The sequence below is a fragment of the Mustelus asterias genome, chromosome 27, assembly GCF_964213995.1.
Source record: "Mustelus asterias chromosome 27, sMusAst1.hap1.1, whole genome shotgun sequence".
Classification (NCBI taxonomy): Eukaryota; Metazoa; Chordata; class Chondrichthyes; order Carcharhiniformes; family Triakidae; genus Mustelus; species Mustelus asterias.
In genome coordinates this window covers 31070804-31084258 of record NC_135827.1, presented here as the reverse complement: position 1 = coordinate 31084258, position 13455 = coordinate 31070804, and the positions used below count along the sequence as shown (strand labels likewise).

At 49.2% G+C, this 13455-nt stretch overlaps 1 protein-coding gene across 2 annotated transcripts in view; it reads right to left on the bottom strand.

The window, feature by feature from the left end:
- The window catches only part of LOC144479918 (proprotein convertase subtilisin/kexin type 7-like), a 306250-nt gene that overhangs the window by 261032 nt on the left and 31763 nt on the right, over positions 1–13455 (bottom strand). For both annotated transcript variants that reach the window (XM_078198967.1, XM_078198969.1), the window contains exons 2-4: positions 10896–11474; positions 2804–2938; positions 548–710 (exon numbers count right to left, since the gene is read on the bottom strand). In XM_078198967.1, coding sequence (XP_078055093.1) covers positions 548–710; positions 2804–2938; positions 10896–11462 — 865 coding nt within the window. In that variant the 5' untranslated portion in view covers positions 11463–11474. The remainder of the gene's footprint in view (positions 1–547; positions 711–2803; positions 2939–10895; positions 11475–13455) is intronic.

Sequence of the window (13455 nt, the reverse complement as noted above, 5' to 3'; positions counted from 1 at the left end):
AGCCGGAGCGAGAGCCGGAGCCGGAGCGAGAGCCGGAGCGAGAGCCGGAGCGAGAGCCGGAGCGGGAGCCGGAGCGAGAGCCGGAGCGAGAGCCGGAGCGAGAGCCGGAGCGAGAGAGCATTAGCTATCAAAACCCCCATCAGTAGAATTTTCACTCCAGGAAGGTGAGGAGACCTGCTTCCAGTTAGCCAGCAGAATGTACAAGGAATCAGATCCCTGCCACAGCTGCTATTAGCCTTCCATCCCCACCGAGTTCCCCATCTCAGTCGGGTTGATGTGGGGAAGGCTCAAGTGGAGACCAGTGAAAAATCTTTCAGTGCTCATTCCCTCCACGCTTACTGTGATCATCAACGTGGTTCATTCTGACCAGAATCACAGGAGGTCAAAGGTCAGCTATCCCGCTGTAGTTAGCACGAGATTCAAAAAGAGGGAGAAAGAAGGAGGGAGAAAAAACAAAATGGGGAAGGTAAGAAAAGAGAAGGAGGCTCATTGGCTGGAGATGGCAGCACTAATAGACTCTCTCTCTAACAAAATTAAACCAAATCACCTGCGATTCGACATCCAAAGGCGACGCCAACGGCGCAGAAATTGTTGGGGGCTGCTGCAATCTCTCCGGCGCACCGCGTGCCGTGGTGATTGTCGCTGTGTTCATCGGGATGCGGCATGGGGTCCGGGTCATTGGAGTTCAGATCGTAACTCCCTTCAGGAGACTGGCAACGGACGGTTAAAGAAAAATCTAGAATCAATTATTGAATTCAGTACATTCCACAAAGACAGAAAGATTCTACATTCATATAGCGCCTCGTGTGACCGCAGCACATTCCAAAGTGCTTCACAACCCAGGAAGTATTCTGGAAGGTAGGTCAGGGTCGTAACGGAACTGCAGTAGCCAACCCACGCACAGCAAGATCCCACAAACAGCAATGCGATAATGATCAGATCATCTGATTTAGTGATATTGGTCGAGATAGAATATCCAGAAAACCCCCACCAAACCCATTCTTCTTTCAGTGGTCCCTTTAAATCTTACATGTCCAACCCTCGGGCAGACTGGGACCTCTCCTTTACATTTTCATTTGAAAGATGGCACCTTTGACAGTGCAGCACTCCTTTCAACACTGCAATGGAGGGCCAGCCTTGACCTTGTGCGCCAGGCTCTGGAGTGGGACTGGAACTCACAACCTTTTGGTTTAGAGTGAGTGTGTGACCAGCTGAGCTACAGATGATCAAGATGGCAACTCTGTCGTAAGAGGACAGACTAAGTCGGTTAGGATTATATTCACTGGAGTTTAGAAGAGTGAGAGGGGATCTCATAGAAACTTATAAAATTCTAACAGGGTTAGAGAGGTTAGATTCACAAATAATGTTCCCAATGGTGGGGGGAGTCCAGAACTAGGGGTCATAGTTTGAGGATAAGGGGGTAAACCGTATGGAACTGAGGTGAGGAGAAATTTCTTCACCCCAGAGGGTGGTGAATGTGTGGAATTCACTCCCACAGAAAGTAGTTGAGGCTAAAATATTGTCTGATTTCAAGAAGAAATTAGATATAGCTCCTCAGGACCAAGGGATATGGAGGGGAAAGGGGGGAGATCAGGATATTGAATTTGACGATCAGCCATGATCAAAATGAATGGCGGAGCAGGCTCGAAGGGCCGAATGGCCTCCTCCTGCTTCTAGTTTCTAATCAGATACTCTGTTTTAATGATATTGATTGAGATAGAAATAGTGCCCAGAATACCAGAAAATTCTTTCCCCTAATGTTCTTCTTTCAATGGTCCCTTTAAATCTTACATGTCCACCCTCGGGCAGACTGGGACCTCTTGTTTATGTTTTCGTTTGGCAGCTTTGACAGTGCAGCACTCCTTCAACACTGCAAAGGAGGGCCAGCCTTGACTTTGTGCGCCAACCTCTAGAGTGGGACTGGAACTCACAACCTTTCAGCTCAGAGTGAGTGCGTGACCAGCTGAGCTACAGGTGATGAAAGTGGACCAGCTAAAATGGATACCGGTACACTGGGCCCGTGAAGAAGGATGGGTGGAGAGTTGGAACGCTGAAAGGCTGAGAATAGTTGGGAAGAAAAGGACGCCTTGCCCACGTAGAATCATAGAATCCCTACAGTGCAGAAGGAGGCCATTCGGCCCATCGAGTCTGCACCGACCACACTCCCACCCAAGCCCTATTCCCGTAACCCCATACATTTACCCTGCTAATCCCCTTGACACTTGGGGGCAATTTAGCATGGCCAATCAACCTAACCAGCACGTCTTTCGGATTGTGGGAGGAAACCGGAGCACCCGGAGGAAACCCACGCAGACACGGGGAGAATGTGCAGACTCTGCACAGACAGTGACCTGAGGCTGGAATTGAACCCGGGTTCCTGGCGCTGTGAGGCAGCAGTGCTAACCACTGTGCCACCGTGCTACCCGTAACAGAACATAACCAGGGCAAGCTCACCACAAGCACGTCGGAAGTGACAGTGTTGAAATTTTAAACATTGGGGGGGGAAAACAAACACGCTCCCTCGGGTTGGGGCTCTGTTAACCAGCACAGGGGTTAGTCTTATGCTGTTTAATGGGACATGCCTTTTCAAACATCGATACTCCCTCAGCAATTCTTCCTCCCGAAATATTCAGCTGATTAAAGCTCGGGTTTGGGCCGTATCTCACCTCTCGAACGAGCCAGCCATCTTTCCAGACTGTTGTCTACACTGTGGACCTTGCCCCTCACATTGAGTTACACAGCTTAAAGCTTGTTGCCCCTCTCCCCTCTGGTGTACAAATCTGTCTCTGCTGCAACAACTCACGTAGTTTGCCTGTATGTCCTGCACGGTGTATTCAACACCATCATCGACCACCACCACCGTCACTCCTTCCCCCGTCACGTTGCGCTCCCACACTCCTGTCACGTTGATGTCCATCCCACGCTTTCTCCGGTTATGCTGCAAGGAATGGACATCATCATTAACACAGTAAAGGCTGCCGGGCGGAAACGGCTCGGGACAGAAACGTTCCGTTATCCACATCAACCGGAACGCAGGAAGAAACTCCACTCGTAAAAAAATATTAAACGGTAAAGGATGACGTCACAGAGAGTGCGCCTCAAAATCCAGCGACAGCCCAGAGTCAGCAAACTCATCCAGAGGGTGGTTACCTGATGAAGGAGCGGTGCTCCGAAAGCTCGTGCTACAGAATAAACTTGTTGGACTTTAACCTGGTGTTGTGAGACTACTTACAATGCAGGAGGCGACTACTTGGCCCATCATGTCGAGACCAACTCTTCGACAGACTATCTTAACCAGGCCCTTTCCCCATAACCCCTCACATTTCACACGGTAATCCATCAAACTCACACATCTTGGGACACTAAGGGGCAATTTAGCATGGCCAATCCACCCAACTGCACATCTTTGGGCTGGAGGAGGAAACCAGAGCACCCGGAGGAAACCCACGCAGAAACGGGGAGAACGTGCAAACTCTGTACAGACAGTGACCCAAGGCTGGAATCGAACACGGATCCCTGGTGCTGATAGACAACAGTGCTAACCACTGTGCCATTGTGTCACCCCAATAGTTGCAGCGCACTCTTGCCTCTGATCCAGAACATTGTGGGTTCGAGTCCCACGGTGATACAGTGGTTAGCACCGCTGCCTCACGGCACCAGGGACCTGGGTTTGATTCTGGCCTTGGGTGACTGTCTGTGTGGAGTTTGTATGTTCTCCCCGTGTCTGCATGGGTTTCCTCCGAGTGTTCCAGTTTCCTCCCACACTCCAGAGATGTGTAGGTTGGGTGGATTAGCTATGGTAAATCAGTGGGGTTCTGGGAAGGGGGTGGGGGAGCAAGATGCTTACCTAGATGGGCCTGGGTAAGACCTGATGGACTAAATGGCCCCTTTCTGTAGGGATACTATGGTCCTGGGAGTGGACACAAAGTCTAGCCTGGCACTCCAGTGCAGCACTGAGGGAGTCTCTTTTGGATGTGACATCAGGTTGAAGGTCGCCTTCCCCTGCAAAAGATGCCACGCTGTGATTTGAGAGAGAGAGAGAGAGAGAGAGAGAGGGAGCTCCCCACCCCCCATCCCCAGTCAATGTTCATCTCTCGACCACCAACACCAAAGCAGATAATGGCATTATAACATTGCTGCCTGTGGGATCTTGCTGTGCGCAAGTCAACTGGCCTCTTTCCTACATTACAGCAGTGACTGCACTTCGAAAAGTGCTTTGCGGCCAACCCGAGGTGGTGACAGGTGCTACAGATATGCAAAGTTTTTCTTTTTTTTTTAAACTGAAGATGTTCATCTCACCGGAGATGGCAGTCGGGGTCAGAATTGAGCGGTGGCGATGGGGTGGGGGGAGGGGGGGGGGGGGGGGGGGAGGGGAGGGGCAGATTCATGTTGAGGGTAGTGAGGAGAAGCCAGAAATCAGCCAGTATCTCTATATATTAACCCTGCCGCGAGACGGAGCGATTTGGGTTTGGGGGCAATGATCAAGAGTCGGGCACACCAATGAAACCAGCCGCTGACTTTGTGAAGGAAGACACTTGGGGCAAGATCCCAGGGGACTGCTGCACCGAGTGCACCAGAAAACAGTCAGTGGTAACGTTACTGGGCTCATAATCCAGGAGGCCCAGTCTGACGATCTTGTGCCTTTAAGAGGTGCATTTTATTCAGGTTTCTCTGTAGGCCTGGCCTTCTTGTATTCTGGCTCTCGTCCCCGGTGCCCTCGAGTTGTTGTTGTTGAAGCAATATAATGGGCATCTCGTTTATTTTTAATCTGGGGCTAATGCAGTGTCCTGGAGTTTTATGACCCTTTTGGAATTGTTGGGTGGAGTCTGATTGACAGGTCAGCTGGGACTGTCGTTCCCCCCCCCCCACACACCCCCACACACACAGAAGAAATCCAAAGGTTTTACTTTCATTTTGGCAGAAGCTGTTTGGACTGCAGGCTGAAAGCAGTGTTCTCTGTCTCTGTCTCTCTCTCTCTCTCTTTGGAGTGGAAATTCTGCTGTCTGTGAGGGGTTGGTAGGAGCGAGAGATAAAGCAGTATCTTTGGGCCTCTCAAGGTGTGCTGGAATTTCCAGGGCTGAGAGGGTCTCAGTTGTGATCCAACATTTCAAAGGACCGATTCACAGCAGGTGTTGCAAAGCTGCAAAGTCCAGCATCACGCGAGCATACTTGCTATCTGTGCCAAGCCTTTGTTAGTGGGGGTTGTTTGATATGCAACAGTATATTTAGCTGTTTATATAATACCATGGTTGTTCTTTCTTTTGTAGTTGGTAAAAGGTTATGCTAATTTTCTTATTATATATTAACTAACTGTGTTCTTAAATAAACTTTGCTTCCTGGTGGATCACTTGAACCATACCCGGAGTGAAACATCTGATGCTCACCTGTGCCATATTCAAAGTGCAAACTTTATGGTCTAGGCTGAGTTTTGTAAAGCACCTTGGAGTTTCTGGCCTGGATCATAGCCCTGGATTGAGGGCAGCACGATGGCACAGTGGCAAGTAGCACTTCTGCCTCTCAGCGCCAGGGACCCAGGTTCGCTTCCCGGCTTGGGCCACTGTCTGTGTGGAGTTTGCACATTCTCCCCGTGTCTACGTGGGTTTCCTCCGGGTGCTCCGGTTTCCTCCCACAGTCCAAAGATGTGCGGGTTAGGTGGATTGGCCATGCTAAATTGCCCCTTAGTGTAGGGGACTAGCTAGGGCAAGTGCATGGGGTGATGGGGATAGGGCCTGGGTAGGATCGTGGCCGGTTCCAGATGGGCGGAATGGCCTCCTTCTGCACTGTAGGGACTCTATGACACCAGGCTAATTATCTGCAGACAAGCGTTCAAATCCCACCACGGCATCTGGTTTAATTTATATTCAATTAATAAATCCGGAATTTTAAAGTTAGTCTCAGTCATGTGACCATCAATTGTCGTAAAAACCCCATCTGGGTCACTAATGTTCCTTAGGGAAGGAAATCTGCCGTCCTTACCCTATCTGGCCTACATGTGACTCCAGAGCCACAGCAATGTGGTTGACTCTTAAATGCAAGATGCTCAGTTCAAGGGCAATTAGGGATGGATAAGAAACTGCTGGAGGGAGGGGGGGGGGGGTGGGACACAAATGCCCACATTCCACGAACAAATAAGAAAAGTTAGTTCATGAGGCAAGCTGTAAATTGTATTTTAAGTGCACTTTCCTTCAAAGACCATTTTGCAATATTACCAATGTCGCAGTATGGTTTAACGCATTGGGGATTTTTGCAATGAGTGTTGGCATCAAGGTGGTTAGTTTGCTGACAGTAAATTGGAACCAAGTCCATTCTCTGTAGCGGACCTGGTAGCTTACCTGAGCCAGGTGGTCCCCAGTACCCTTCTGCCTGCTGTCCGGTTCAGTAATGGGAGCTGGTGGTTCAGACATGTGCTTAGGGCCTTGTGATAGTTCCTTCAGACTATTTGGATAGTTCCGTCAAGCAAACAGTCTTAACGGGGCTGCGGGGGGAGGGGGGGGGGGGGGGGAGGGGGGGGGAGACTCCAGCATGGTGGCACACTGGTTAGCACTGCTGTCTCTCAGTTCCAGGGACGCGGGTTCGATTCCGGCCTTGGGTCACTGTCTGTGTGGAGTTTCTCTATGTGCCTGGGTTTCCTCCGGGTGCTCCGGTTTTCTCCCACAGTCCATAGATGTGTGGGTTAGGTTGATTGGCCATGCTAAATTGCCCCTTACTGTCAGGGGGAATTCGCAGGGTAAATGGGATTATGGGGATAGGGCCTGGGTGGGATTGTTGTCGGTGCAGGCTTGGTGGTCCGAATGGTCTCCTTCTGCACTGTAGGAATTCTACGAACGTGAATAAGCAGTTTTTGAGTTCGGGGAGCGGGGGCGGGTGTTCTGCTTTTGAAAATATCCCCCTAAAGTTTCCTAGATTTGGCCAGATATTTAATCGCTTCTATCTTGCACAAACTCAAGTGTATACTCCTCAGGAATTTGATTTGGAAACCCAGGCAGATAGATTTCCATGTGTCAAACAGGAAACTGATGACATGAACCGGACTGAACTTGCAGCTTAATGAGATGTTCAGACACGTCTGCCATACAATCCATACCCAGGAATTACCCAATCTCACTAACTGGAGGTTGGGTTTTACAAAGTAACTTAGCATCGAATCCAGCACTCATTCCAAAAAGGGATTCACATATTGATGAGTTCAAGGCAGTTGATTTCACACTGTGCAAGCCCAGAAGCATTTAAAACTCCTTTTGGTCCAATGCTTTTCTTTTTAAAAGCACTGATCTACAAATCTGCCACCATTTATGAAGGAGATTGTCATCGACTTCAGGAAGTGCAGTGGAAGACATGCCCCTGTCTACATCAATGGGGACGAAGTAGAGATGGTTGAGAGCTTCAGGTTTTTAGCTGTCCAGATCACCAACAACCTGTCTTGGTCCCACCATGATGTGGAAATGCCGGCGTTGGACTGGGGTAAACACAGTAAGGAGTCTAACAACACCAGGTTAAAGTCCAACAGGTTTATTTGGTAGCAAAAGCCACCATGGTCTCACCATGCAGACCCCATCGTTAAGAAAGCCCACCAACACCTCCACTTTCTCAGGAGACTAAGGAAATTTGGCACGTCAGCTACGACTCTCACCAACTTTTACAGATGCACCATAGAAAACATTCTTTCTGGTTGTATCACAGCTTGGTATGGCTCCTGCTCTGTTCAAGGCCGCAAGAAACTACAAAGAGTCGTGAATGTAGCCCAGTCCATCACGCAAACCAGCCTCCCATCCATTGACTCTGTCTATACTTCCCGCTGCCTTGGCAAAGCAGCCGGCATAATTAAGGACCCCACGCACCCCGGACATTCTCTCTTCCACCTTCTTCCGTCAGGAAAAAGATACAAAAGTCTGAGGTCACGTACCAACCGACTCAAGAACAGCTTCTTCCCTGCTGCTGTCAGACTTTTGAATGGACCTACCTCGCATTAAGTTGATCTTTCTCTACACCCTAGCTATGACCGTAACACTACATTCTGCACTCTCTCCTTTCCTTCTCTATGAACGGTATGCTTTGTCTGTATAGCGTGCAAGAAACAATACTTTTCACTGTATACTAATACATGTGACAACAATAAATCAAATCTCAGTCATTTTCACTGATACATTTTAAAGCCATGATAAAACACAGGAGGCCACTCAGCCCATCAAGCTTGCTCTACCAAACAGATTGTGGCTGATCATCCAACCCATCCCTGATTTTTCCCGCACTCTCCCCATATCACTAGGTGTTATTATCCAGAAATCTATCGAGTTTTGTTTTGAATGTTTGAACTTCCAATGCGAACACGGGAGTCAAAGATTCACCAGCCTCTTGAGTGAAGAAATTCCTCCTCACCTCAGTCCCAAATGCTTTGTCCCTTATTCTGAGATTCTGTCCCCTGGTTCTAGACTTACCATGATGTGGAGATGCCGGCGTTGGACTGGGGTAAACACAGTAAGAAGTTTAACAACACCAGGTTAAAGTCCAAAAGGTTTATTTGGTAGCAAAAGCCACACAAGCTTTCGGAGCCCCAAGCCCCTTCTTCAGGTGAGTCTAAAGAAGGGGCTTGGGGCTCCGAAAGCTTGTGTGGCTTTTGCTACCAAATAAACCGGTTGGACTTTAACCTGGTGTTGTTAAACTTCTTACTGTCTAGACTTACCAGCCAGGGGGAACGTCCCATCCAAATCTACCCTGTCGAGCCCTGTAGGAATTTTGTAAGCTTCAATGGGATCATCTCTCATTTGGTGAAATAAGCCCCGTTTCCTTAATCTCTCCACTTGAGACAATCCCGCCATCCCAGGGATTATTCCAGGCCTCCGTTGCACTCCCACTATGGAGAATATGATGGATGTCAACTTATTCAGGTTAGTTCAGAGGGAGAAGTCTAAAGTTATTTCCACTGTGGGTAACAGTGGGTGTGTATGTGGAGTGATAAAAGAGAATAAAGTGAGCTTGTGAAGAAGCTGGACTTGCATCATCTTTTATTACTGGACTGCAACTGAGAGGCTTAACTGTCATTTCCCCCCAGCCTTGACTGTTCTCGAGAAAAGAGCTCTAGCCTGTTCAGTCTTTCAAAGGTGAGATGGTGCAAGTAGGAAATGGGGAGGAACCTACCTCCCCGTCAGTTTGCCTATCCCTTCCCGGGTTTCCCACCTTCCCCTTCTGAAGGTCCGGGCTCGTTCTCAACTTCCCACCAGGATCGCATCCGAGCCCATTCTCCAAACGTGGATCCAGGCAGGCTGCCCTTTGAGGGGGAGTGGGGAGAATGGGAATGGGGTGGTCAGACCCGATGCTGTCGTCAAAAGAAGCACTTTCCATTGAGAGTCACTAGATTGATAGCGATCAGGGGGAAGATGGTATAGTGGTAATGTCACTGGACAAGTAATCGGAGCCAGGCTATTGCTCCAAGTTGGTGGAACTTAAATTCAATTAAATGTGGAAAATAAAGCTAGTCTTAGTAATAGTGACCATGACGACTATCACAGATTATAAAAACCCCATCTGGTTTACCAATATCCTTTAGGGAAGGAAATCTGCCGTCCTTACCCAGTCTGTCCTACATGTGACTCCAGACCCCACAGCAATGCGAGTGACTCTCAACTGCCTAGTAAGCCTCTCAGAAGATGTACATCAAATGCTGGCCTTGCCAGTGACGCCCACATCTCATGAAAGAATAAAGAAATAACTACCTGTTTGAGATTGAGGCATTGAAGGCAATTATTTACTGATTAAACTAAACAAGTGATAATCAGATCACAAACCAGCTGGTGAAGTGTGAAACTAGAACTCTAACCTTTTTTGGCACTAGATGTCTGTTTCCTACCTGTTACCCCAAGGTCTCAGCAGTCTCTCTTTGTATATGCGCTGGGCACTTAATTAAACAATACCTTTCACTTACGAGGAGAGACTGAGTAGACTGGGGCTATACTCATTGGAATTTAGAAGAATGAGGGGAGATCTTATAGAAACATATAAGATTATGAAGGGAATAGATAAGATAGAAGCAGGGAGGTTGTTTCCACTGGCAGGTGAAACTAGAACTAGAAATCATAGAAATCATAGAAACCCTACAGTGCAGAAGGAGGCCATTCGGCCCATCGAGTCTGCACCGACCACAATCCCACCCAGGCCCGACCCCCACATATTTACCCGCTAATCCCTCTAACCTACGCATTTTAGGATTCTAAGGGGCAATTTTTAACCTGGCCAATCAACCTAACCCGCACATCTTTGGACTGTGGGAGGAAACCGGAGCACCCGGAGGAAACCCACGCAGACACGAGGAGAATGTGCAAACTCCACACAGACAGTGACCTGAGCCGGAATCGAACCCGGGACCCTGGAGCTGTGAAGCAGCAGTGCTAACCACTGTGCTACCGTGCCGCCCACCACTGTGCTACCGTGCCGCCCACCACTGTGCTACCGTGCCGCCCACTAGGGGGCATGGCTTCAAAATAAGGAGGAGCAAATTTAGGACTGAGTTGAGGAGGAACTTCTTCAGCCAAAGGGTTGTGAATCTGTGGAATTCCCTGCCCAGTGAAGCAGTTGAGGCTATCTCATTGAATGTATTTAAAGGCAAGAATAGATAAATTTTTGAACAGTAAAGGAACTAAGGGTTATGGTGAGCGGGCGGGTAAGTGGAGCTGAGTCCACGAAAAGATCAGCCACGATCTTATTGAATGGCGGAGTAGGCTCGAGGGGCCAGATGGCCTACTCTAGCTCTTAGTTCTTATGTTCTTACTTCATATCCTAACAATGTAATTAACATACCCTTAATGAATCAGGCAGATCAAAGCTGAGAGGTCACTAGTTAATGTGGTTCGTTCCACACTGGCATTCACTAACTCAATTGCAAAGGTTAAAACATCACTTACCAGATGCCACTGGAAGGGGTATTTTGGGTCGTTGAAATGTAGGCCACGTTTGGAGCGTTTCAGCAGTTTCTGCTCAGCATGCCACCTGACATTGTTGTGTTGGGCAAACACAGCGTTGATGGATTCCCGAATCCCCCCAGCGTCCTCCAGATCACGGTGGCTCCGTCTATGCGGTGGAAGAGCAAAGAGATAGTGGCCAACCAGCTCTCCAATCTGACCCCTGTTCTCAAGGCCTGTGACCTGGGCGAGCTCGTCTGCAAGTTGGTCCAGTGACGGTGCGTCACGAGCGCTCGCTCCATCTGCCAGCGTCAAGTGCAGGGCCCACGTTAAGGTCCCCCTGTCTGTGTCCAACACCTCCTTCCTCCCAGTCTCAGCTTCGTCACCCCGCGTCCCCAGATTGTCAGCTTCTGGACTCGATGCTAAAGTCCCAACCCGCCAGGCCTTGGCAAACCCGTTCCTTGTAACGACCGGTAACCAAATGGTTAATATGACGAGACACAAGCAGGTTGGCAATAGGGTCCCCATCAGGACTCTCCATGGTGACAACTTCCACTTCAGACTCGGCATCAGATCTGATCACTGCAATAGAGAAAAATCACAGTCAGCAGCACGAATGAAGATCTCCTGTAAGAGAGAACTGACCATCGTTGTCACAAGGCCTACAGTGTGCATCAGTGCTGCTATAATATCAGACCAATATGTCTTCCAATTGTGTGGTACAATTAACCAATCATCTCCAATGTCTCTTGGCTCTGCCATCACCAGTCCAGTCACGTCATTCTTGTCCGAGCCAGAAGTGACTTTAAGATCCATTTAAGAACACATTCTAGGCTGACATTCAGATCTATCTGTGCTCATCTATCCTGACTTGGATCCAAATCACCATCCATTGGTTCATGGCCATCTTCTCAAGGGAAATTAGGGATTAGCAACAAATGCTGGCCTTGCCAGTGACACAGACATAACAGTGGCACGGTGGCACAGTGGTTAGCACTGCTGCCTCACAGCGCCAGGGACCCAGTCTCAATTCTGGCCTCGGGTCACTGTCTGTGTGGAGTTTGCACGTTCTCCCCGTGTCTGCGTGGGTTTCCTCCGGGTGCTCCGGTTTCCTCCCACACTCCAAAGAGGTTAGGTTGATTGGCCATGATGAATTGACCCTTAGTGATGAGCAGGGTAAGTAAATGGGTTTACGGGGATAGGGTCTAGGTGGGACTGTTGTTGGTGCAAACTCAATGGGCCTCCTTCCGTACTGTTGGGATTCTATAAAAAGGTTTTGACAAGAAAAATCACCTGCAATGGCTTTTCTTCCCATTCCTGCACTATTAATTCTAGAACCACACCGCCCCCCCCCCCCCCCGCCCCCCCCCCCAAACCCGGTGTCATTCTCTCCCCCCCCCCCCACCACTCCCCACCCCTCCCATGGGCGGCATGGTAGCACAGTGGTTAGCACTGCTGCTTCACAGCTCCAGGGACCTGGGTTCGATTCCCGGCTTGGGTCACTGTCTGTGCGGAGTTTGCACATTCTCCTCGTGTCTGCGTGGGTTTCCTCCGGGTGCTCCGGTTTCCTCCCACAGTCCAAAGATGTGCGGGTTAGGTTGATTGGCCATGCTAAAAATTGCCCTTAGTGTCCTGGGATGCGTAGGTTGGAGGGATTAGTGGGTAGATATGGGGGTAGGGCCTGGGTGGGATTGTGGTCGGTGCAGACTCGATGGGCCGAATGGCCTCTTTCTGTACTGTAGGGTTTCTATGATTTCTATTTCTCATCTACATGCTGCCCCACCACCACAGCAACTGGAAACACGTCAGGCTCCACACGTACACTGACAACTCCCAGCTCCATCTCATCACTACTGACATTAATGTGTCACTAGGTTCAAAACCACCAGCATTTCAAAAGGTTTTTTCCCAGGCTGTGAATCCCAATAAACGAGACAGTTGTAGACAGTCCAGAAGAAATACACCGTCCTGCCAAAAGGAAAGACTTAAAAAGGGTTAATCTTTTAGAACTAACAGAAGCTGAGGGCGCAAATAGTCAAATATACAGAGAGAAACAATAATATAATTGGCAACCTTTTCGTAGAAGCAGGTGGCAGATACCAGCTAGCAGCCTGAGGCAGAGTCCAGCTAGCAGCCTGTAAACTGGTTATTAGGTCACCCCCTCAGCCTCCTGTGTTCCAGAGAAAACAACCCTAACCATTCAAATTTTGTCCCATACCTCAAATTCTCAAGTACAGCAACATCCTTGTAAATCCCCTCTGAACCATGGTCACATCTTTCCCATAGTGCGGTGATCAGAACTCCATGTTGCACAGTCACTGCTCCTGCATCTGAACCTTCCCCTCGGCCCCTATTTCTAAACAGTGTTGGTTTAGCTCAGTTGGCTGGACGGCGGGTTCATGATGCCGACAGCCATGGGTTCAATTCCCGCACTGGCTGAGGTTATTCTTCTCAACCTTGCCCAACGTGTGGCGATCCTCAGGTTAAATCACCACCAGTCAGCTCTCCCCTTCAAAGGGGAGGGCAGCCTACGGTCACCTGGGACTATGGCGACTTTACCTTT